This window comes from Eupeodes corollae, chromosome 1 (assembly GCF_945859685.1).
Source record: "Eupeodes corollae chromosome 1, idEupCoro1.1, whole genome shotgun sequence".
Taxonomy (NCBI): Eukaryota; Metazoa; Arthropoda; class Insecta; order Diptera; family Syrphidae; genus Eupeodes; species Eupeodes corollae.
Window position 1 is genome coordinate 204,884,404 of NC_079147.1, and position 23,625 is coordinate 204,908,028.

The 23,625-nt window shown below is 33.4% G+C and overlaps 5 protein-coding genes across 7 annotated transcripts; 2 read left to right on the top strand and 3 right to left on the bottom strand.

Moving 5' to 3' along the window:
* Positions 1–3,158: 3,158 nt before the first annotated feature.
* Positions 3,159–6,428, bottom strand: LOC129941937 (uncharacterized protein CG16817). Its single transcript, XM_056050718.1, has 5 exons — positions 6,269–6,428; positions 4,570–4,656; positions 4,342–4,492; positions 4,154–4,268; positions 3,159–4,063 (listed from the first exon to the last, which is right to left on the bottom strand). Exons 1-5 carry the CDS (start codon positions 6,277–6,279, stop codon positions 3,870–3,872), a joined length of 558 nt encoding a protein of 185 aa, XP_055906693.1. The 5' UTR covers positions 6,280–6,428; the 3' UTR covers positions 3,159–3,869.
* Positions 6,429–8,310: 1,882 nt separating this feature from the next.
* On the top strand, positions 8,311–9,111 carry LOC129938989 (cytochrome c oxidase subunit 5A, mitochondrial). The gene is made up of 2 exons (XM_056046833.1): positions 8,311–8,467; positions 8,571–9,111. Exon 2 carries the CDS (start codon positions 8,572–8,574, stop codon positions 9,028–9,030), a length of 459 nt encoding a protein of 152 aa, XP_055902808.1. The 5' UTR covers positions 8,311–8,467; position 8,571; the 3' UTR covers positions 9,031–9,111.
* A 906-nt stretch (positions 9,112–10,017) lies between these two features.
* Positions 10,018–12,248, bottom strand: LOC129940741 (kynurenine aminotransferase). 3 transcript variants are annotated; one of them, XM_056049185.1, is made up of 6 exons: positions 12,011–12,248; positions 11,556–11,719; positions 11,334–11,484; positions 11,044–11,280; positions 10,390–10,987; positions 10,018–10,324 (listed from the first exon to the last, which is right to left on the bottom strand). In XM_056049185.1, the coding sequence occupies exons 2-6, from the start codon at positions 11,717–11,719 to the stop codon at positions 10,110–10,112; spliced, it is 1,365 nt and encodes a 454-aa protein (XP_055905160.1). In that variant the 5' UTR covers positions 12,011–12,248; the 3' UTR covers positions 10,018–10,109. The 3 variants fall into 3 exon arrangements, with proteins under 3 accessions (XP_055905160.1, XP_055905161.1, XP_055905159.1); XM_056049186.1 differs by lacking the exon at positions 12,011–12,248 and adding an exon at positions 11,826–11,963; XM_056049184.1 differs by lacking the exon at positions 12,011–12,248 and adding an exon at positions 11,790–11,957.
* A 4,160-nt stretch (positions 12,249–16,408) lies between these two features.
* LOC129938686 (syntaxin-18) lies at positions 16,409–17,815 on the top strand. Its single transcript, XM_056046376.1, has 2 exons — positions 16,409–17,522; positions 17,587–17,815. Exons 1-2 carry the CDS (start codon positions 16,566–16,568, stop codon positions 17,773–17,775), a joined length of 1,146 nt encoding a protein of 381 aa, XP_055902351.1. The 5' UTR covers positions 16,409–16,565; the 3' UTR covers positions 17,776–17,815.
* A 292-nt stretch (positions 17,816–18,107) lies between these two features.
* Positions 18,108–23,512, bottom strand: LOC129954263 (transketolase-like protein 2). Its single transcript, XM_056068070.1, has 4 exons — positions 23,357–23,512; positions 23,143–23,259; positions 19,855–20,190; positions 18,108–19,780 (listed from the first exon to the last, which is right to left on the bottom strand). The coding sequence occupies exons 2-4, from the start codon at positions 23,244–23,246 to the stop codon at positions 18,340–18,342; spliced, it is 1,881 nt and encodes a 626-aa protein (XP_055924045.1). The 5' UTR covers positions 23,247–23,259; positions 23,357–23,512; the 3' UTR covers positions 18,108–18,339.
* Between the last annotated feature and the right edge of the window lie 113 nt (positions 23,513–23,625).

Consider the following 23,625-nt stretch of genomic DNA (forward strand, 5'->3'; position numbering starts at 1 on the left):
ATTTGGTTTCGAAAAAGTTGCATGTGCGCATGTACATGTACTTGAAAAATTTGAAATAGTGATGAGCTTTCAAAATAAAGGCAACGAGTTGAGCTTTATTTTAGATTTCTACAACAAAAAATTTAAAGCGGTAATATTACAAGGAACAATAAAAAAATGGTGGATCTAATGTCTATTTCAATACATTTTATTTTAAGCTGCCAGCTTGGCTTAATCATTGAGCAGCCATTTGAAATTATTTGATGAAAATTCCTTAACATAAGACATTGTACAATAGTACATTGATAGGTGTGATATCTATGCTAGTGATGTTCCGCCATTTTAATGCTACCAGAATATGTTCTTTGACCTTTGTCTAGGTGTCACTTCGGTCATGTCTGTTCATGAGAGAACTATTGTATGTCAGTGCATAAGATATTTTTATGTAAGGTTAAGTTTCTACAACTCATAGGGACAATAAAGAATGAGGGACCGAAGTTCATGCAAAAATACTTACAATTTTAATAGGAACAAACAGATCGTGGAACTATTAATATCTCATCATCTTGCGTGTTCTGGTAAAACCTTTCTGAGTGAATTAACCTCATAAAAAGGTTTCCAAATTATACCGCAGTTTTCAAGAGTAGATTTTACTTAACTAACCACAAGACTTCGAAAAGTAAATGGATCAGTAACGATGTTCGAATTTCTATAAATAAATCCTAACACAAAGTTGGATTTATACAATTTGATCGATTTGACTTTCGACTTTTTTGAGCATAATTCCATTTATGATACTCTCATATAAAACTTGGTAGATCTTTCAACGTTTAGTACACAACGTTGGTACACCAATCATACGAGTATAAACTATTTTAATAATTTGAAGATGAAAATAAACCGTTTGTTTTAATTCTAAAATTAAGTTTAAGATCGTCGGAATTCACTTTTACAATGTTCAAGATAATTGGGAATATCAAAGAAAGAATCAAATGATCAATCCCATCTAACGCTTTTCATATCTGTTATTAATTAACAAGTTAGAACAAAAATTACATTTACAGCTAGGTTCCCAAAATCGAGTGAAATGAAATCGATCTTCATTTAAAATCAAGATAAATTATTTACATTCAAACGATATCATAACTCGAATACTTTTCGAAATAACTCCAAGTGAAATGAAAGCAGCTGTCATGCATACATACATCACACCAGACGCAATAAACAATTTTTGTATTTTCATAATTTTTATAATTTATCAGGTTTCTCTTTCACATGGAAATGAAATTGAAATCGATTAAAAATATAAATTCGAGTTCTGAAATTCACTTTTATCGATATCGCTTTAATTTTTTTCGAACTCAAAACGAAGTTAATTTCCGTGTTCTACATTTGAATTCGACAAGAGGATATTTTTTAAAATAGAAGTATTTTCACTTCTTGGTTTGTGAAAAGTTGCAACTTCTATTTTGTGGCTGAGGGGAAGGACAAACCTTTTAAAATGATTTTTCAGCACGCCACAAGTGTTTTCCGTAACATTTCGAATAAAATAATGTTCATTTCAAAACTGACACATTCAAAACCAAAGCTTCGACACCAGAGTTTTTTCTAGACTATATCATAGGAAACCTCTTATCGCAAAGAACTGCATACGTACCTACAGCTATCTGGTATGTACATCAACACGATGCAAGTAAAAACCGATAATATTTTATATTTGTTTTATTGACAATCCACTGAATTATTTATTGATTGATATGTCGACTGGATTAACTTCACTTCAAGTGATTTAGCTTTGAAATCGATCGAATAGTAGAACCCTGGGGTGGAATCAGCTAAGGTGATTGTTGATAAATGACAATCAAAATGATCGAATTTGATCTACGTAAGTTGATAGTCAAATTGGTACCTAAACAAATATGTTTATTCCGAATAGAGCTACCAGACGCGAACACCAACGACTAGAAAATTTTCTTAGTTCACTTTGGTTCTTAACAAAAAAAGTACATTCCTGTGACCGACAAAGCTTACGACATTTGAAAAAAGCGAAAAAAGTAAGAATTTTATTCAAAATCAGCCAATTTGATTTTTTTATTTAGATGTTTTATACGAATCAATTTAAAATTTGAGCAAGGCAACAACGAATTTTGACAATTTGAATCTGAAATTATTCAATCGAATTGAGTTGAATCATCTTACACAGACGGAATGAAAATGATAGTCAACTATCGGTCGATTTTCAGGGGTGGAATCGGCTAAGGTGATTGTTGACGATCAATTTTTTGATAGTGATTGACTATCATTTATATTCCGTCTGTGTAAGATGATTCAACTCAATTCAATTCGATTGAACAATTTTAGATTCTCAATTCAATTGAACAATTTCAGATTCAAATTGTCAAAATTCGTTGTTGCTATTGTGAAATTTTAGATTGATTCTAATAAAATATCTAAATAAAAGTTTCAAACTGGCTGATTTTGAATACAATTCTTAATTTTCTTGCTTTTTTCGAATGTCGTAGGCTTTGTCGGTCACAGGAATGTGTTGTTTTTAAAGAAACAAAGTGAACTAAGAAAATTTTCCAGTCGTTTGTGTTAGCGTCTGGTAGCTCTACTCGAAATAAACAAATTTGTTTGAAAACGACTATCACATTTTTTTGTGATAGCTTTTTATGTATCAATTTGACTATCACCTTATGTAGATCAAATTCGATCATTTTGAATGTCATTTATCAACAATCACCTTAGCCGATTCCACCCCAGTTTAGATTCCGATTTCATTTCACTCGATTTTGGAAACCTAGCTGTTTGTTTATGCACATGACAGCTGGCAGTTTCCAAATATCGGTTAGGAAAAACTTTGGTGTCGAAGTCTAGTTTCTGAATATGTATTGAAAAAACCTATTTTATAGAGAAGGCATTTTGAGTGTTGAAAATCATTTTAAATGCTTAGTCCGTTCCCTGCAACTTCTCACGAATCAATTGCATTATATATAAAAAAGTAAAGGTTTATTTCCCTCATGTGTTTTTAAACAGTTTCCTCAAATCACACCAACTGAATATGTTCGAAATCAATCAATTGAACTTAATCTAGTTAATTTAAAATCATTCATACTTCGTAACTTTCAAAATTCATACAGTTTCAACAACCATCGTTCAAATACAACAAAAAATAAAAATTAAAAAAGAAACAATCAATCTTTAATATTTTCTTAAATATTATAAAACTTTGTTTTCCCCCTTTTTTTATTGTTTTCTTTCTTTTTATCCTTTAAAATGAGAAATTATGCTTTTTTAAAAACTATATTATTATTATTTTCCGATTTGACTTTGAATATTATTCTTACATATTGTTTACGAAGTGAGCCTTTCACTAACTAGCAGTGTTTTAATATTTTATTCGATCAGATAAAATTAATTTCTTTTTGTTGTTGTAGGTGTTTAAAAAATAACCTTATTTGATTTTGTTTTTAGGATTGTTTTTCGTTTTTATTTGTTTTGTGTATAACTTGAGTAGTTTTTTTCATTTTTTTTTTGTTTTAACTAATCAATTCTTTTGTTTTGGTTGATTTTCTGTTTCCTTCTTAAAAAATGCATTCAATTATAAACAATTGTGTAAAATTGAAATCAAAAATACAATATGATAAAAAATAATAAAAATAGAATTTGGGTGAAGAGAGTAAATAGAGTTCATCTTCTTTGTTTTGTATTTGTTGATCGCTTTTTCTTTTTAAATGTTTTATTGTTGTTTTGCATGCAAAATATATGTTTTGCTATCATATAAATCCCATGCGCGCAAATTCTTTTTTATTTATTAATTATTATTATTTAACGCTCATATTATTATTATTATGTAAAAGTTAATGATTAAGTTTAGATTTCGACCTAAATTATTTCTTTTCCTCCGCTGCTAATGGTTTATCGGCGGTTTTTTCCTCCTTGGCCTTTTCATCCGCTTCGTCGTCTTCGTCGTTTTGCGATAAACTTGGAATATTATCATCTGAGTCATCGTCATCTTCGAAGTCGGCAAAGTCCTTTAAATCGGATGATGGTTGCAAGTAATTTGGCCATTCAGCCTCAAGAGCTAAAAGAAAGTTAAGTAAGATTTGTTACAATATTTTAAAAGCACAAAACATTAACGCAGACACGAAGAATACAGAAATTAAAAACTTACCATTTTCTGGATCTTCATCATCAGACTCATCTTTCCATTTGTTGAAATTAGCTTTAAGGAAATGCAGTTTGGTTTTGTCGTTTGTTAACGATGACCAATAAGGACCACTTTCTTTCTGTAAATTAAAATGATAAATAATTGTTTTTATTTCATTTTTATTGCTTTTGGCATTTGATAAGAATTCTCACTTTATAAATAGTAAACTCCAAACATCTACCGATATTTTTACTTGATACTTTTTCGGGATCGACATTTTTAAGGAAGTTCAACTGCAGGTCGTATTCCTTGTTGCTATCCAGAGCATCTTTTCCGCTAAATTTCATCGAGTTTTCTGTTACTCTATTTTAAAAAAAGAATTTAAGCCATAATTTAAATTGATTCAATATGAAAAATAATATAGGAATTGTGGTACTCACTTGTAGTCAATGTCCTTACATTCGACATCGATAGTAACAAATAGAAGGTCATTCCTTTGAGCCCAGGAAACCGGAGGATGAGATACACTAGAAAAATTACCACACATTTAGTTTTCTTACAACAGGTAGAGAATAGCGACTGGAATAATGGGCTTAAGGATCTCTATTGTAATTTTTTCATTTCCTTTTACCGAAAATTGTATTGTTCGAAAAAATGTCTTATTGAACAATATAGCCTTAGTAATTTATTTCAAAAATGAAATCTTCTTTGTGTTTCTGACATTGTCAAGTATTATTTTAAGCTCCCAGAACCCTGAGCATATGAAAAATTGTAAATTTGAGAGGAATTCAACAAATATATTTATAAATGTGTGTATTCATTAAATTCAAGTTATCAAATTGCAGTTCACGACAAACTGAATTGCTCTGTAGAGTATATAAAGAGGAGCTTATTCAAATTGTTAGAATATTCATTGTACAAGCTCGCAAAATGCCTCAGGAATTTGCATTCTTTTAAAAATAAAATTGTATTGGAAATTTGAAGTTAATTTGATTAGCAAAACAAATCATTTATTTACAGCATGACTTCACAGGCTGAGTACACCAAGTGGGAATAACGTCCAACGTCCAAAAATCATTCATACTAAATAAAAACAAAATATAAGCCATTGGAGTCCATTGGAAACTTTTTGTTGTTGAAGCATTTGCTTCAATTGTAGACAATTTATATTTTATCTAAAAAACAAGACGATTCAACAAATCAATATAAAACGAAAATAAAAAAAAGATTTTTCTTAATAAGGTTTAGTAAAAAACAAGTCCTAAATTCGTTTGATTGATTTATTAAATTAATTGATTTAACTTAGAAAGTCGCAACATTTCTTTGTTACTAGGAAGCACCTGGCAACAAGTTCAATGACACTTCTTTTTATTTGTCAAATGTCTCTTCTCAATCGCACAACATCCATATACTATTTTTCTCGGTTCCATAGTGACTAACGACAAAGTCGACGTCAGGGCCACAGTTCAAGCAATTAAAACCTAAGTGATCATCTGTCTTTCTTCTCAGCCCCGTCTGGTTGGCAATAGCAATACATTAGCAAACATGCATCAGACTCAAAAGGGCAAAACGGAAGCACTTGTACGTAAAGTACATTCCGTCCTTCCGTCGCTTCTCTGTCTTCTGCCTCGAAGTCTGCATTTAATAGCGAAAAAAAGTGAAAACTGAAAATTAGTCGAGAAAACTCCCCTCTGGTAAATGGAACATAACCTCAAAATTATCGTCATCGTTTTGCGGCGAAAAAAGTCGAAAGTCCCGAATCATCGGGAACGAATTTTAATTATTTTCTTTGCCCCTCAAAGAAAATGACAAGTGCCAGTAAATGTTTGGAGGCGCATTACAACAATTGAATGACTGCTTATAATTTTTCTTTTCTACATTTTACAATAATTATTGATTGCAATTTGATAATCATTTTCATTTCATTTTCGATATAAAAAAAGAAAAATTATATTACATTTGTTTCCATTGGAGAGAAAGAGAAGAATACAAAATTGTTAAAACTTTTTTTAAAAGATGGACGCCGGGGGAAGAAAGCACGCGTATAAAAATTACACTGCCGCAGAAAACATTTTTTCTGCTTTTTCGTTCGTTGGATTTTAATTTTAAATGAAACTTTGGATAGAATTATTAACTTACACTGGTGCCATTGTTATTTTATCCTTTTTTTGGTTATTGCGCTGAGTAATTTAATTTATTTGAGACAAATTAAAGGCGATATCTCGGAAAAATCACACCCGCAAAATTACAAATGTGAAAAACTCATCGGCAGCAGGGAAGAAATAAAACTAGCGAATAGCGAGTGATGTTGGTTATATGGATTGACGATGGCTTTTAAACGATTAAAGCGACGCCTATGTTTGAAAGTTGCTAGACATGTGATTAGTATAGAGCTGCCATTTCTGAAGTATGATATGTGTTAGTTCCCATGTTATTGAAAATATATAAAACAAATGTTTTGAATTCAATATGCTAGTTTTTTTTCCCGGACAGTCAGCTTTTTATATTTCAAAGTCCATACAATGAACATTTATCAAAATAACTTCAAACAAAATTGTAAAAGTTCAGACCACAATCATTTTTAAATTTATAAAATACATACTTAAAGTGGCGCTATAGTTCTGTATGAACTAGGGCCTCACCCAACAAACTTCTCTATCTAGCTCGCTTCCTAGCTAGATGTCTCCCCTTTCGCGGTCCAAGCTAGTTGAGGTCACTTTCCACTTGTGCGTGCCACCTGATTCGCGGTTTTCCTCTACTGCGCTGTCCTGTGGGTGTGGATTCGATCACTTTTCGGGTCGGAACATTGGTTTCCATGGGCTCTACGTGACGCAGCCATCTTAGTCTTTGGACTTTTACCCTTCTGGCTTAGTAACCTTCCATGCATACGGGACCGTAGATCACACGAAAAACTTTTCTATCGAACCGACCCAAGGTGCCGGACCGGGATGATAAAGCGACACTTTGATGTTTTTACGTGGCCAGGAATTCACCCCGATAGCACAACACCCAACCTGGAGGGCTAGATCCCTAGTATAACTCCAAGGACGGGGAGCCGGTTAAAACCGCTCCTTACAGGCCTGGGCTCCGAATAAGGCGTAGAAGACCTATATGGTGTTCACTAAGTAGTTCAACCTTACTGGAACTGTAGACGCCACCGTTGATTCCATCTCGGGAATTCCTCCACAGCCGTCTGGATAAGGAAAGGTGCCTTAGTGGAAACACCTCTCCTACCCTCTCTCGTTTGCTGCCCCATGTCTTTCCACTGGGTTGGAACCTAATCTTCAGTTGAGGGACTAGGCACTCAATGTTCACCGAGGGGTGAGAGTAGGAGTTGATAGACAGAGTAGGGTTTTGAGAAAAAACCTGTGGACGCCTGTATCCTCTTGAATGCACATGTCTACCATTTGAACATCGTATGCTGTACACTACTCTCCAATCACAACCATCGAGTGTGAATGTGAAATGTTCGCACATCTAAAAATTAAAACCCCAAAAATTGCTTTTGGTACTCGATGACTTTTCATCTCTATCCACAGGAGAATTTAATTCTATCTTCAATTGTATTTGTTATTCATATGCATATTTAGCTTTACTGTATTATGGCTTTTCCAAAAAATACAGAATGTATCGATAGTCATCGAATACACTCAACAGCATTGCAGCAAATCTCTGCATTAATTTACATGTAACATCCATTGACATGCTACTTATTTCAAAATCATACTTATATCATCACATTGACTTAGTTCATATATAGAAAAAATTATAATTGATTTTTAAACGCCATCTGTTGTTTCTTTTCTTAAAACAGCATTTTTTTCAAAGAAACTAAGGAAAACTATTATAATAAATTTTACAAAACAAACAAATTAAAACAATTAAGTTCAAATTTGTGTGTCAAATTTCTGCTGAACCTACAGAAAGGCTAGTAAGTAAGGAATATATGACTAAAACGCGAAGTTGGCTACTAGAAATCCATATCTAGTATATCAATTGCTGGCTATGACTGAAATGCGAAATTAGCAAAGAACAAGAAAAGGCATCTTACGCCAAACTGAAAAAGAACAAGCATAGCTTAAGAGTGTGAGAATTATAATCAATCAAGTTCATATCTTGTCAATGCTACTGATACCGGTGCTATCATAGCCTTATCATTGCTTAGCCAAAATGGAATTCCACTAAACGATCTGTGCGCTCTTTAGCATTTCAATTAAATTTGCGTTGAACACATCCCTTCCCACCTTTCCAAACGTCAATTTTTTCACATTTTTCAGGGTTCTGTATTTTGAAGTCTTCTCTAGCAAATTTGTGCAAAAGAATTTTTCAACCATCAAGGTATTACTTAACTTCTTTTCCAATTGAATTCATAAAAACTCATCAAATATAAAACCAAAAAAACATTATTTAACCGAAACTAAACTAAAATATCAACTTTCAGGATGTTGCGATCAGCTGCTACCAAGTTTTCCGGAGTTCTCCGCAGCTCAATGGGCTTCACTGCCTCCCGAATGTCTGCCATCGGAGCCGTTCGTATGTCTCACGATTCCTCTGAGACCGACGAACAATTCGACAAACGTTACGAAGACTACTTCAACCGTCCCGATATCGATGGCTGGGAAATCCGCAAGGGAATGAATGATTTGCTTGGTATGGATTTAGTTCCAGACCCAAAGATCATCATTGCTGGATTGAAGGCTTGCCGTCGCGTCAACGATTACGCCTTGGCTGCTCGTTGGGTTGAAGGGTGCAAGGAAAAGTGCGGTGACAAGACTGCCGAAATCTATCCTTATTTGTTGAGCGAAATCAGGCCAACATTGACCGAACTCGGTGTCAACACCCCCGAAGAGTTGGGATTCGATAAGCCTCAATTGGCTTTGAAGTCAGTCTATGATATGTAATTTAGCTATTATTTTTTTTCTTCTAAATAAACTTGTGTATACCTAACAATAAATAAATACTATGATGGTTTAAATACAAAACATGCATTTTCTTTCTTTAATTTCTTCAGTGTTTTTGGATTAATCGATAAAAAAGAAATTTGGTTATGTAATGTGTAGGGTTGATTGTTCATCGAATGAGGTTATGTTGGTTTATTGTTTTTGGGCTAATACTATTTTTCCGTCAACACTCGGAATAACCACCTTTATTACAATAGGTACTTTTCATGAACGCTTTTAAGGCGTTTAAGAATCGGCATTGCGTTTCTAAAACGCCACTCCACAGAAACAGATGATATTGACAAATTGATATTTTCAAAACAATTGACGTTTTTATCTTGGATTCAATCTCCTGATTTATTAAAAGTATAAAATAAATAGTTTTGCATTGTTTCAATTATTAAGAAATAAAATATTTGATATCGAAAGAAACGAAAACATAAGGGATGACTTTAGTATACTAAGAAACGTTTGAGATTTCGATTTCCATTGTTCACAGAACATCAAAAGCTTTAACATGAAGTTTGGTTCATTTACTAATTTTGATAGTATCTTACGAAACGATATTTCCTTTAGAAATAATAAGAGGACTGATATAATAATATTTTATTTAATTTTTACAAACGTAGTTTAAGAAAATTTACTTTAAAGCAAAGTATTAATAATTTAAAGTATCAAACAACATGAAATCGTATTTTCAATATTTACAAATATCAATCTGCTTCTCTGTCTTATCCAGACTTTTAAAAAATTCCAATAAGATCAATTTAAAAAACTATTTTCACAAACTTCCACTTATTGAATCCAACACACATTTTATAAAAACTCGAAAATCAAAAAGAATTAAGTTCTAAAACACCTACATCCGGTTTTTATTAATTAAAAACGTTCGAAGAAATGAACCCCAATGATAAAATTCTTTGGAAACAACTTAAGGACAACCCAAAGTTCATGTGTTACTTTATATTTCCAATATCATTATAAAAGTTGGTTATATAAGTTCAAGTGAAAAAAGAAATAGAAAACAAGAAGCTTAACATTCACTTCCATTTCTTGAAAACTTCTTCGGCTTTTTCCAAATTTTCATCCTTCTTCATAAAACAATAACGAACATAATTTTCCGCCAGCGGTTTGTTTTTCTCACTATAAAACGCACTTGGAGGTATTCCCTGCAGACCCATATTCTTGGTCATCCATTTGGTGAATCGGTAGTCTCGGTATTTGTCAGTTTCTGAAGCCATATCAACTTTGTTCTCTGTGGCAAGGAGAAAGAAAACAATATAATTTTGCCATACAAATTAGATCACCCATGAACCCTACCTAAACTGGACCAATCGGCCAGCATAAAGTATCCTCCATCGGGAATAGTAGCCTTCATGCCAGCTTCTTCCAGAAACTTTGCCATATAATCGCGCTTCTTTTTCAAGTCTTTTGGCAAATAATTGAAATAACACTCAGGCGAATCTAAACGAGTCATTTCCAATTCAAAACCTTGAGCAACAGCCTCCTGCAGAGGAGTGGCACAAGTGAATACGCAGTTCTGATGCACCATTTGAAGATTGTTTATCAAATTTGAAGGTCCATATGCCCAGCCAATCTTCCACCCGGTAACTGAAAAAGTCTTCCCAGCTGAACCTATAGTCACAGTTCGTTCCCACATGCCTGGAAGCGTACACATGCGGATGTGTTCGGCCTTATCAAAGACTAGCCATTCGTAGACTTCGTCAGAAATGCAAAGCACATTCCATTTCTTACACAGTTCGGCAATTTTTTCCAATTCCTCACGATTGAAAACCTTTCCGATAGGATTGTGTGGGGTATTTATGATGATGGCTTTGGTTTTTTCGTTAAAAAGTTTCTCCAACTCTTTTTCATCCAAAACCCAATCGGCAGATGTTATCACACCATCGCTTTTAGTCTGAGGGTGAAATTTGTGTAATTTCAATAAAACTTGTCTTCAATGAAGAGACTTACAGGTTTTAGCGGAATGAATCGAGGAACCCCATCGGCCGCTCGCACCATGGGTTCGTAGCAATCGAAAAAGGGTTCGATTATGATGACCTCGTCGCCAGCGTCGACATTACTCAGAATGGCACAGAAGAGAGCTTCATAAGCGCCGCAAGTAATCATTACCTCAGTGTTTCCATCGATATCACGTCCAACTAGCTTAGAATAAAGCTTCGACAAAGCTTGAACGAGCCGTGGATGGCCCTAGATTGTGATATGTTATTTTTTATGCTTGAAATTCAACCAAATTAACTCACAAATCCTCGAGTATATTGATTCATTAGTGGATTTTCACTTGCGGCAATTTTACTCAAAGCGTCTGTCACGTATTCGGGGGCAGCAAAGTCCGGAAAACCTTGTCCTAAGTTAAGGGGTTTGTACTTTAATGCGAGAGGAACATATTCATTCCTTAAAATTTGTTTACAAAACAAAAACATGAAACAAAAAGTAGAATAAATGATCATTTTCAAAATACACACCAAACACTTGTTGTACTTCCTTGGAATCGTTTTGGAAGTGCGAATCTGTCCATACGATTACTTTTTAAAGTGTTGGATGTGCTAAATTTGCAAACAGCTTGAAGAGATATCCTGAGAGTCTTGTGAGTAAACAGAATTTTCTCAGTTGCTATGCGTATGAGCATCTGGAAGCAAATGAAATAATATAAAATATCTAGAAAAATTAACCCACGGCGCGCGGTGATGCTGTTTTACAATTATATCAAGCAAATAGCTATAAATGCGATTTACTGGTGGGGTGAACTATAAAGATTAGTAGTCTGCACTCTGCTCTGCTTGATGACTTTGACTTAAGAACTTGCGTAACCACACTTTTTTAACCATATCAAAATCAAAACAACTAGACAAGTTATTCCGTTTTAATTGATAATCTACGTCATGATTTTTGGTTTAATATTTTTAATTACCATACATACCTATGACCTGCAAACATATATATTTTAATAAATTTTATATTTTTGGTAAACAAAAATTTACCAACAGCTGTTTGTCGGTTAAATTTAGTCCTTGGACTTGGCTTGATTATAATTAGGACTTGGACTAATTACGAGTTGATTTAAGTTGAAGTTAAATTGCGTTTTTAAATAAATTAAATGGAAAATGTAATAATTTATTATAATTTGTTTACGGTGTTATTTTTGTTGGATTTGTTTTTGTATTTGTTGTATTTTGACAGCTTTGAAAGTCTGTCATATTTGTTTGACAGCAGAAACATAAAGAAGTGGAACATTGTGCTCTGTTTGCACTGACTTTTCAGATTCATAGTTTTGTATTGTGATTTTATATAAAACAAATCAAAATCGGATTTATATGCGCAGCAGGGTGAAAATTAAAACAAATTAAATAATTTATATCCATTTGAACAAATCATTGCATACAACAAATTCTGATCTTCTGCAATAGAGAAATTCAAGTTTTTCGAAAAACGCTCATTCTGATTCAGCAATATTTGTGAGTTAAATAAAAAGGCGTGTTTAATTTGCTCTTTTTGATTGGAGATTTAAACATTCTAAGAAATGAGTTTAATATTGCATCTACTAATGTATGTCATAATGCTGAGTACAGGCTATTCCATAGCTTTCCCCCACACAAGGGTGCCTAACTATCTGAAATCGCCTTAAATTTAAAATTCAACTGTAAGTTAAAAATTGTCCTCTGCATGTATTAAGCACTAGCTGTACTGATAGTATAGATCGTAACTTCAATCGTCTTTTGTGTGTTCACACCACAAATCAGAATTATCCTAGAAATGGTAATGCGAACAAATGTATATTTTTGTCCGTGAATTTCAGGATAGCTATTAATAAGCTTCTTAAGATATTTGCAGGCTAAATTATTGCCTTTATCGTTTTTTGTTTTACAGATTTTTTTTCTGTTGGTTTGAAATAAAATTAAAAAGCCTTTGAACGGCTATTTGGCTGATTGGACTAAGGCGAGGGGTTTGTTTGGTCTATAAGGATTTTGGTTAATGTGAAAATCCCTTTTTGATTTAGTTTCGTTGAGAAACTCCATCATAGAGATACAAATTTGATAATACTTATTCCAGATTTCATTACCATACGTTTTTTTTTGTTTTGAGAAAATATTTAGTTTTTGTAAGGTTTACAGAATGCGACACGTCGGTATTTATATTTAACCTTATTTTTTACTTTACTACACCTTAAGAAATAGTTGAGGCAAAACACAAATTAATTAATCAATTAAAAGAGCAACAAAGAAGCTGTTAGACAACCCTGAGATATTTTTTAGGGTTTCAGAAAAAAAACCGTTTATATCTGGTAAGAGATAAAAACAATTTGTTTCAGTTAACTTGTAAGAGCTCTGACAAATTTCATGATTTTCAGATTAAAAGCATTATGTTATCAACCTATCCCAGATGTTATTATTTATCATCATCTTCATTTAGGAATATCGTCATCTTAAGATACGATCAATGATTTTGTTCGTTTTAAATAGAAATAATAAAATGTGGTAAGTAACCGTTTTGATTTTTATAAGAGCTTTTTGCAGCACAGAAACCCTCGAATTTCAGGCGACTAAGTTGAATTTCTTAGTAGTTGGAGCGAGAAACAGACATCCTATGCTTCCATTATTGCATATATTTTTAATCTGGGGGAGAGTACGATAACTTTGGCGCCGAGATATAATAACGGTTTTTGGTAGAGGGGCTTAATACAAGCATTTTTTACTATGGGAGGGGGGGGGTCTATCTCCCCCCGTTTAGGCGGTAGGGGCAATTTAAAAAAACATGTACTTTAAATGGAAAAAAAATAATTAAAAAATAACGGTAATACTTAAAATTAAGTATTATACCTTTTTTTAAAGCCAACACTTGTGTCTAGTAGCTTGTTTTTAAATCAAGTCAAAACTATGCATAGTTTGCGAAAAACACTGTTTTAAACTCAAAATTTGGTCAAAAAAAAAGTTAAAAATATGGTTTAGAGTGTAATATTTCGAAACTTTTAGATTATCTACAATTCTTTTTTTTAGAATACATTGCCCTTATTTATTTTTTAACGAAAACTGAAAACTAGATGTTTCTATGTCTTTTAGTTTTTGAGAAAATTGAAAATTACCAAAACAAAATATTTCAATTAAATTACTTTTTTTATATCCAGTTTATTTAGATGCATATGAAATTTTGCATGCACTCACCGAACCTTTCACCCTCTCCACCTTGCACCCACCCTAACTCGCACCCACCCCAAATCCTATAGTGAGCCCAAGCAGGGGGGGGGACCCTTACGGATCCCACTGTTGCATACAACCAAACTTGCACCTACCATTGTTACTATCAAAATAAGATTTTTGAAGCAAAAAAAAAGAATTAAATTAAAATAGTAGTTGTGGTTATTTTCAATTTTCTCAAAAACTAAAAGACATAAAATCATCTAGTTTTCAGTTTTCGATCAAAAATAAATAAGGGCAATGTATTCTAAAAAAAAAAATTGTAGATAATCTAAAAGTTTTGAAATATTACACTCTAAACCATATTTTTAACTTTTTTTTTACCAAATTTTGAGTTTAAAACAGTGTTTTTCGCAAACTATGCATAGTTTTGACTTGATTTAAAAACAAGCTACTAGACACAAGTGTTGGCTTTAAAAAAAGGTATAATACTTAATTGTAAGTATTACCGTTATTTTTTAATTATTTTTTTTCCATTTAAAGTACATGTTTTTTTAAATTGCCCCTACCGCCTAAACGGGGGGAGATAGACCCCCCCCTCCCATAGTAAAAAATGCTTGTATTAAGCCCCTCTATCAAAAACCGTTATTATATCTCGGCGCCAAAGTTATCGTACTCGTGCCAAAAAAAAGTTAAAAATATGGTTTAGAGTGTAATATTTCAAAACTTTTAGATTATCTACAATTTTTTTTTTTAGAATACATTGCCCTTATTTATTTTTGATCGAAAACTGAAAACTAGATGATTTTATGTCTTTTAGTTTTTGAGAAAATTGAAAATAACCACAACTACTATTTTAATTTAATTCTTTTTTTTTGCTTCAAAAATCTTATTTTGATAGTAACAATGGTAGGTGCAAGTTTGGTTGTATGCAACAGTGGGATCCGTAAGGGTCCCCCCCCCTGCTTGGGCTCACTATAGGATTTGGGGTGGGTGCGAGTTAGGTTGGGTGCAAGGTGGAGAGGGTGAAAGGTTCGGTGAGTGCATGCAAAATTTCATATGCATCTAAATAAACTGGATATAAAAAAAGTAATTTAATTGAAATATTTTGTTTTGGTAATTTTCAATTTTCTCAAAAACTAAAAGACATAGAAACATCTAGTTTTCAGTTTTCGTTAAAAAATAAATAAGGGCAATGTATTCTAAAAAAAAGAATTGTAGATAATCTAAAAGTTTCGAAATATTACACTCTAAACCATATTTTTAACTTTTTTTTTTACCAAATTTTGAGTTTAAAACAGTGTTTTTCGCAAACTATGCATAGTTTTGACTTGATTTAAAAACAAGCTACTAGACACAAGTGTTGGCTTTAAAAAAAGGTATAATACTTAATTGTAAGTATTACCGTTATTTTTTAATTATTTTTTTTTCCATTTAAAGTACATGTTTTTTTAAATTGCCCCTACCGCCTAAACGGGGGGAGATAGACCCCCCCCTCCCATAGTAAAAAATGCTTGTATTAAGCCCCTCTACCAAAAACCGTTATTATATCTCGGCGCCAAAGTTATCGTACTCGTGCCTTAATCTGTGTATAAGGTCCTTCTTTAATTTGATTAATCACGAATTCATTTTAATAGATGATTAAGAATGTGTGATTATCAATATTTACCACCACTTTGTTCTTTTTTAACAAATCGGTTATTTTCCAGTCTTCCGTGAGTTCAATTGTCAAATTTATTTTAAAATTAATGATCCTGTCGTGATGTTCAGCGAACTGATGTGTATTGTATTGTGTTAATATACAAAAATAACTAAATATACTCGTTTCTTGTGTTATGCACTAACACTTACATAATCAATTTATAAACAAATAATTAATATGAACTAATTGAATTGTTGTTAATAATTTTAATATTTTTGCAAAATCTTTTTAGTGTTAAATGTAAAAATATATCTTGTCACCCACAAATAAAAAATAATAAAATATTAGTAAGAAACAGTTACCTAAAATAAGATTGTTGAAAATAATTTTGATGAGTTATTAATATGAATGATTAATTAAAAAAGTGTTAGTCAGAATTTACCAAACCAATTTCCATTCACCCTATTCCGAGAGATAAATCATTCCCATCACTCCTTAAAAACTAAAACCCAAAAAACATGATGTGTCAAATTGAAACGTCAAAAAAAACGAAACCGCTGTCAACAGACGTGGATGTGGAATATACATTTTAAATTTTTCTCAATTTACATTTTATTTATTCGAAAACTCTTGCAAATAAGAAAACATAATTTAATTTAAAAAAAACACACCAATTCCAAATGTGATCATATTAATATAGAATGGATAAAACGCACATCTTCAAGGCTTGCTTAAAAGCCATCAAAGACGACACACATCCTGTTCCAGATAAAAATCGTATCCTCCAAACTCGTCCCAGAGATGAATTCGCAAAACAGGCCAAGGATGCTTGCAACAAAATCACCACCTTGAGGAATGTTTTGCTGGAAAATCGTTCGGCTTACATGAAGATAGGAATGCACCTAAAATCCTCCGCCCAGATGACCGACGGACAGAGAGATCTAATCGACCGAGAATCGGAAAAGTTTGTTAACTTCTATACTGTACATCTGGCTCAATTGCGCAGCGATTGGAAGAAGATCAAACGAAAACGACAACATCAACAACACATCGAGGTTGTTCTCGATATGTTGACCGAGTATCTGAAGAATGTGTATGACATTTTTCTGGAACAAAAGAAATACAGGGTCCAACATGAGCTAGATAGTTATCGTCTTCTCAAGTTGGCTTCGGATAAGAAGAAAATTCCAGTTCGACCTGGTGGAGAGATTGTGAAGAAACCTTTGACGGGCAAACTTTCCTCTGACTCGAGTGAAGAATATATTCCCAATGGTAGTGACCATGAAAGACACCATTCGTTATCCAATGGACAAGATCGGTCTTCCCAATCCCATCGAGGTTTAGATTCAGAGAGTGAGGATTATGATGAAGATGGCAATGATGATTATTTTGACGGCAATCCAACAAGTAGCCAATTGAGTCGAATTAGACAAAAACTAGAAACAACCGAAGCAAAAGTAGCTCTCGATGAAGACATCCAGAAATCTCAGCAATTAGTTGATGAGGAAACTAAAGAACTCAGTCCCGAAGACATTCAAATGTTCGAAGAGGAAAATGTTCAGCTGTTCCACGAGCTCCAGGGACTATCGGAAGAAGTAGAGTTGATTGAAAAAAATGTGGTTGATATTGCCCAGCTGCAGGATATATTCACAGAGAAGGTAAGCGTTTTATCGTGATCATTACAAAACTCTCAAGCTAAATCCTATTTTGTTTGTTTCATAGGTATCTCTACAAAAACACAATATCGAGAGGATAGCTAATGCAGTTATAGGAGCGACAGAAAACGTTAAGGATGCCAATGAGCAAATAAAGCAAGCAATTCAACGCAATGCAGGCCTTCGAGTCTGGTCGTTATTCTTTCTGTTAGTTATGTCCTTCGCTTTGTTATTTTTAGATTGGTACTATGATTAAAACAAAAGTATATTATAATATATAATTAATTAAAAATTAATTTCAAGTGTTTTTATTTGATTTTTCGAAAGTTTTTTTTTTATAAAAACCCTTATTGAGGAAAGTTTCACTGAGAAAGCAATTTTATTTGTTCTACATTTTCTTGTAGACTTGTGAAACCATTGTTGATGAAATCTTTGTTTTAATGCATTAGATGACAGTAGAAATCATTTGCATTCTTTAATCCAGATCAAACTAAGCAAAAAATGGTTGAAATTAAATGTTTTCTTCGTTGCTGATTGTAAGTATCCTTTTTCTCATAGTAGGTATAATACAATGAAACGATATGAAACTTTGTTGTAAATGCATTTATTTTCGAAAATAATTTAATTATTTCAATATAACACATTGCTTCTTTATAGGAATGCATTACTTTTAGAAAAATTGCGGAAACATGATGCGTAACGAAAACTAAGTACCATACAAAAAATTTAAATTATTGAAATAAAACTTTCAACAAACGGAATAAAGTTGTTTACCCAATATTATATATGTGGGGTGGTATTTTTGATACATTCTTAGTGTTTACAATTTTAAAACTTCTGTAACGGCAGCGACGACTTTGTTAGCTGAGATGCCAAACATATCGATTAGAACATCAGATGGTCCTGACCTGGGCACGGCTGGAACGTACAAATGCTTGACCACAAAGTCACGATGTTCGGCAACAACTCCGCTTACAGCTTCACCAAGACCACCCTCCCTGTAATGGTCTTCAACAACAACAATACGACCGCCACACGCACGTCCATTTTCCAGAATCATTGCAGCATCAATTGGCTTGATGGTGAATGGATCCATAACTCGTGCATGTACGCCACTCTTTTCCAACAGAGCGGCTGCCTTCAAGCACTCGTACAAAGTGATTCCTGCGCCAATCAGTAAGACGTGATCTTGACCTGATTTTTTGACGATCTTACCTTTGCCAATGACAAATGGTTCTTCGTTTGGATAAATGATGGCTGTGTTTGGTCGGGATGTGCGTATGAAGCAAATTCCTTTTGTGTTTGCAGCCAATTCAACGGCCCTCTCACAACTCACGGCATCCGATGGGTAGAAGATTGTGCTTCCAGGAACAGTACGGAACATAGCAATATCTTCCAAGCCCATCTGACTGGGTCCATCTTCACCGATACTCACACCACAATGAGATCCGACAAAATTGACATTCGTCTGAGAAATAGCTCCCATTCGGATTTGATCGAAGGCTCGAGTGAAGAAAGTAGCAAAGGTGGAGGCGAAGGCGATGGTGCGGTCACGACAGGCAGCGCCTATAGCCACACCCACTAAATTCTGTTCAGCAATAAAACACTCAATGTATCGCTCTGGGAATGCATGCTTCAATTTGTCAGAGAAGGTCGAGTTCTTTGTGTCTCCGTCAAGTGCAATAACGCGGTCATTATTGGCACCGATCTTTGCCAAGGCAGTACCGTAGGCCAAACGAGTGGCAACTTGTTCACCAAGTTTGTAAGCGGGTGGGGATGAGAGTTGAACATTTTTAATGTTTACCTGAGGAGCTGGCTTAGCCTTGACTGGTGATTGCGGCCTCAAAGTGCGTTGTTCAGTCACAATCAAACCCTGTAAATGTTTGATGGTCTCAGCTGCTTTAGCTCCCAAAGGCTTTCCATGCCAATTGTCCAGATCTTCAATATTGGGGAAGAATTTTCCCTTGAAAGTCTTGGCAATAATGGCGGTGGGCTTGTTCTTAGTGCTTGCTGCCTCTGCGAAAGCCTTGCACAATTCCTCCACATCGTGTCCATCAACAACCAATGCGTTGAATCCAAAGGCATCCAATCGTTTTCGGTAAACTTCCATTTGATGTTGCAATGAAGTTGGTTCCGACTGTCCCAAACGGTTAACATCAAAAATAACACATAAATTATCTAATTTGTAGTGTCCAGCAAAGTGCAGAGATTCCCAGATGGAGCCTTCAGCGGATTCACCATCACCGACAAGAACGTAAGTCCTTAAAAAATTAAGAAAAAACCAAACAATATTCAATTAAATTGAATTATTTAAAACGATGTTAAATGAACAAACCTATAATCAGCCTTGTCAAGGTTCTTTCCGACATAAGACATACCAGCAGCAACAGCTACACCCTGTCCCAAGGAGCCAGTACCAACATCGATGAAATTCAAACGTGGCGTTGGATGACCCTCAAGATCACTATCAATCTTACGTAGTTTTTGCAATTCTGAAATTGGAAAGAGGCCTGCCTCTGCCCAAGCAGCGTACAAAATTGGAGCAGCATGACCCTTGGATAAAATGAAACGATCACTAGACGGATCACGCGGTTCTTTCAAATTAAGACGCATAGTATTGAAAAACAAAACCGACATAATTTCGGCTATGGACGCACATGATGTTGGATGTCTAAAAATAAAATGTATAGAACAAAAATAAAAACAATTTTTTAAGTGAAAGGCAAAAAACTTTTGGCATTGACAGTGATTCACGTTTTTCTATCGCTAACAGTCTGACGGGCAGCAATTGCCAACATGGTCTGGGTGTCCCCAGACAAATTATTCACAAACAAAATAGATTAACTGAACTTAGGACAGGCGAAATAAGTGGGCGTGAGATGACAAACGATCGGGTACGTAGTGTGGCACACTTTGTGTCTATTTTTAGGAAAAAGTAATTGAATGAATGCAGGCATCTATCTAAAAGGCTTCTAATGAAATTCCAATGAGACTCTTGAACTTGTATACCTTAATTTAGGTAGATATGCGGTTCAAAGCATACATTATGCAGTTAGAAGAGTACATGAGGCTGGAAAACTACATTTCTATTAATTTTATAAAAAAAACACTATCAAATTCCCCTCTACAATGACATTATTTATTAAAGTGATTGTTATTCACTTTAATTTAAAAATATTTATGTAAACAAACGAAAAAATATATGTACCTCCATCTAAGTACATTACTATTTTCATTTATATGACAAGTGTTTATACTTTTTTAGGTAATCTTATGTACATAAACAGATATACCTAACGTACTACTGTACTACTTATGTTTGCAAAACTTTATCATTTTAAAATTAGATTGAATAATATTTGTCTCTTAACTAATATAAAAAAATGAGAATAATACCAACAATTAAAAGCAATTGAATTTAAGACCCATTTGTGAATAGTTAACAATAGGTACTTAACACGCGACCATATAATGTGTCTTTATACAGTTTAGAAAAATCCAAAATCGTTTGCCTACATTCGAGCTCCTTCGTTTTTTAAGAATCACATCAACATTGGGCAGGTTTGGACATCACGGTCTTCATTTTCATTTTTTGATGCAAAAAAAGACCAAGACAACTAGTTAATTTTTGAGGTGTCATTAATTTCAAACTTAGAACTTTACTTGACTTTTTTTCAATTGCAGGAATTATAAAAGCAGATTATTAAAAAAAAAAGTCTTCCACAGGTGACAGTCCAACAGAAGTTGTGTTTCGAATTGTATCAAAAAAGACCTTATCCCTTTTCAAGGAACTTTAAATAAAATGGTGCAGTGAATATATAAATCAGAGAATTATAAAGTTCAGCTCGCATTTGAAGGAAAACAAATGATTAGCTGTCATTTTGACATACATTGATTTAACTTAATGGCTACGTTTAATCTCGTGTTGGATAGGGTATCTTACATAGCTGGATTTTTAGATACGTTATTGAACGAGTTGGATATTTAAATTGAAACAGTATTGCAAAAATAAAAAAAACAACTTTCAGCTGTTCACAAAAACGTTTCGATTTCGAAGTCCAAATTTATTTTAAAATGAAGTTTTCAATGGATAATTTTAATTAATTATTGAGGGCGGTTTTTCTTTTATAAGTCTCAAGCAATTTTTAGATAACTTTGATTCCTTTCCTTTTCTTTTTTTGACACCATAGCTGTTTTGGATCAGCTGCTCTTTAACAAATTGGTAGGTCTGAGATTGAACGCTGCTAATAGTAAGGGAGATTTTTTTTTGACTGTTAGTTAAAGTTGCCTTGTTTGAAGGGCAATTTTTAAGCAGCTGACCAATCACATAATTGAAACTTGCTTTACCTTCAAGTTCTTTATACCTATCGCCTGAACCTATACATCCATCTTAAAAACACTTGAGTACCTAGTAGATAGCAATAATTTTCGGAAAGATTTTCTAATTTCATCATGCAAGGTAGGTACTAAAAAGAACTAAAAATATTTACGTTAAAAAAACAACATCTGTATTAACCCCTACTCCATGTCTATAATGTTATAGCTAAATATTTTCAGATATATTGTAAATTGTATAATGTATCTAACTCCCCAGAGCCTAGACTATCGCGAAACAACCGGTCTTCTCTACACGTAATTCCCCCCACTTTCTAATGGAATACAAATATGTATGACTTAACTAATTTTTTAATTTCTAATGTAAGCGAGCCGAGCTGCAGTATATAGGTAGATGATACTCAATGACGTATTCATGGCAAAGCAGAAAATCCATACAACAATATACCTAATAAAAAAAAGCACTTGGCTCTCAGTGCAGAGCTCAGCTGTAGATTTCTAGTAAATGAAAAAAATGATAATGAAGTAAATAAAAATCATGCCACAATAAGGTCGATGACGATTCATTTTTGTCTCTACCTAGGAAGACTCGATTAAAGAAAAAAATTGATTTTCATTAGCTAGATAAGCAGTACGCTAGCTTATTCCTAGCTAAAATGATAACACGAACTTATGAACACCTTCCCACGTGAAATATATGCCAAAAGGTGACAATAAGGCACCTACAAATTATTACAAACCGGCAAATTGGTTCAAGTCCAAGTGCAACAGATTGTTTTACCAATACCTATAACATTGCCTCTCAACGATAATTATTATGGAGAAAGAAAAGAAACCTAACTTCTCACGATTTGTCTACTTTTTATCTTGTTGTCTTGTTTTAATTTCTTTTAATTAGAACATTGCGATAATTCAATCTAATGCCGATTAGACACCTTTCAGCAGTTGACAATTAAAAAATATATCACCCATCAAGGTCAAAGAGGTCATTGTTGGTTTTCTAATCTATAAATTAGATTGTTTGCTAATTACAACACAGCACCATGTTCCAATTGCATATTAAAATAGTTTTCTCATGGAATATTACAAATTTCGCGGTCAACATGATTACAAATATAATACCACGTGTTTTACTTTAAATAAAATAACGCCATTCACTTTATTCCCACAAAGTTAAAAATATAAATTGCAATGCAAGATAAAGTCATAGGTCGCAACTCGCAACTCAAGGGGAGTAGAAAAGGTTTTCTTTTTGTATTAATACAACCAAATAAAAAAAAAAACTTACCCGGACTTGGAAGCCTCAGTTGCTGAAATTGAATGAATACGAAGGCGATGAGCAATATCCTTCAATTCTTGAATTGTTTTACTTTCTGGCTTGTGGTACGACATAATTTAGGTATTACTTTAATGTATAAAGTAGGTAGGTTACATATAAAATAAATTAAATGAAAATTTAGTATATTCTAGAAGGAAAAATTAAGTGAATATTAGACTCTTACTCGGTATTTATTCGGTAACAAGACAAAAATAAATTGATAAGACAAGAGGAGTAGCTGTAGAGTATTTAAGTCGTTGTTGAACGGTGAACGAAAGCAAGCAAACTGACTACGAAAAAAAACTGTGAATATGTATGGAGTTGTGCTTCTTTTCCACTATTTTGCCAAAGTGCCGGTAGACTTGTTTTAAAGGGTGTTTAGGTTTTAACTTCCATTTATAATATAATTTCTTATTCTATTTTAGGAAATGTTGAAGAAAGAAAAAGACTTTT

Coding starts and splice junctions, on each gene's coding strand:
- LOC129940741 (XM_056049185.1), bottom strand. CDS start 11,719: ATGCTCATACGCATAGCAACTGAGAAAATTCTGTTTACTCACAAGACT. Junction 11,485..11,555: donor GGAAGTACAACAAGTGTTTG/GTGTGTATTTTG, acceptor ACAAATTTTAAG/GAATGAATATGTTCCTCTCG. Junction 10,325..10,389: donor GGCCGATTGGTCCAGTTTAG/GTAGGGTTCATG, acceptor TCCTTGCCACAG/AGAACAAAGTTGATATGGCT.
- LOC129941937 (XM_056050718.1), bottom strand. Junction 4,493..4,569: donor TGTAAGGACATTGACTACAA/GTGAGTACCACA, acceptor TTTTTAAAATAG/AGTAACAGAAAACTCGATGA. Junction 4,064..4,153: donor TGATGAAGATCCAGAAAATG/GTAAGTTTTTAA, acceptor ACTTTCTTTTAG/CTCTTGAGGCTGAATGGCCA.
- LOC129938686 (XM_056046376.1), top strand. CDS start 16,566: ATGGATAAAACGCACATCTTCAAGGCTTGCTTAAAAGCCATCAAAGAC. Junction 17,523..17,586: donor AGGATATATTCACAGAGAAG/GTAAGCGTTTTA, acceptor TTTGTTTCATAG/GTATCTCTACAAAAACACAA.
- LOC129954263 (XM_056068070.1), bottom strand. CDS start 23,246: ATGTCGTACCACAAGCCAGAAAGTAAAACAATTCAAGAATTGAAGGAT. Junction 20,191..23,142: donor ACTGAGGCTTCCAAGTCCGG/GTAAGTTTTTTT, acceptor TTTTATTTTTAG/ACATCCAACATCATGTGCGT. Junction 19,781..19,854: donor CTTGACAAGGCTGATTATAG/GTTTGTTCATTT, acceptor TAATTTTTTAAG/GACTTACGTTCTTGTCGGTG.
- LOC129938989 (XM_056046833.1), top strand. CDS start 8,572: ATGTTGCGATCAGCTGCTACCAAGTTTTCCGGAGTTCTCCGCAGCTCA.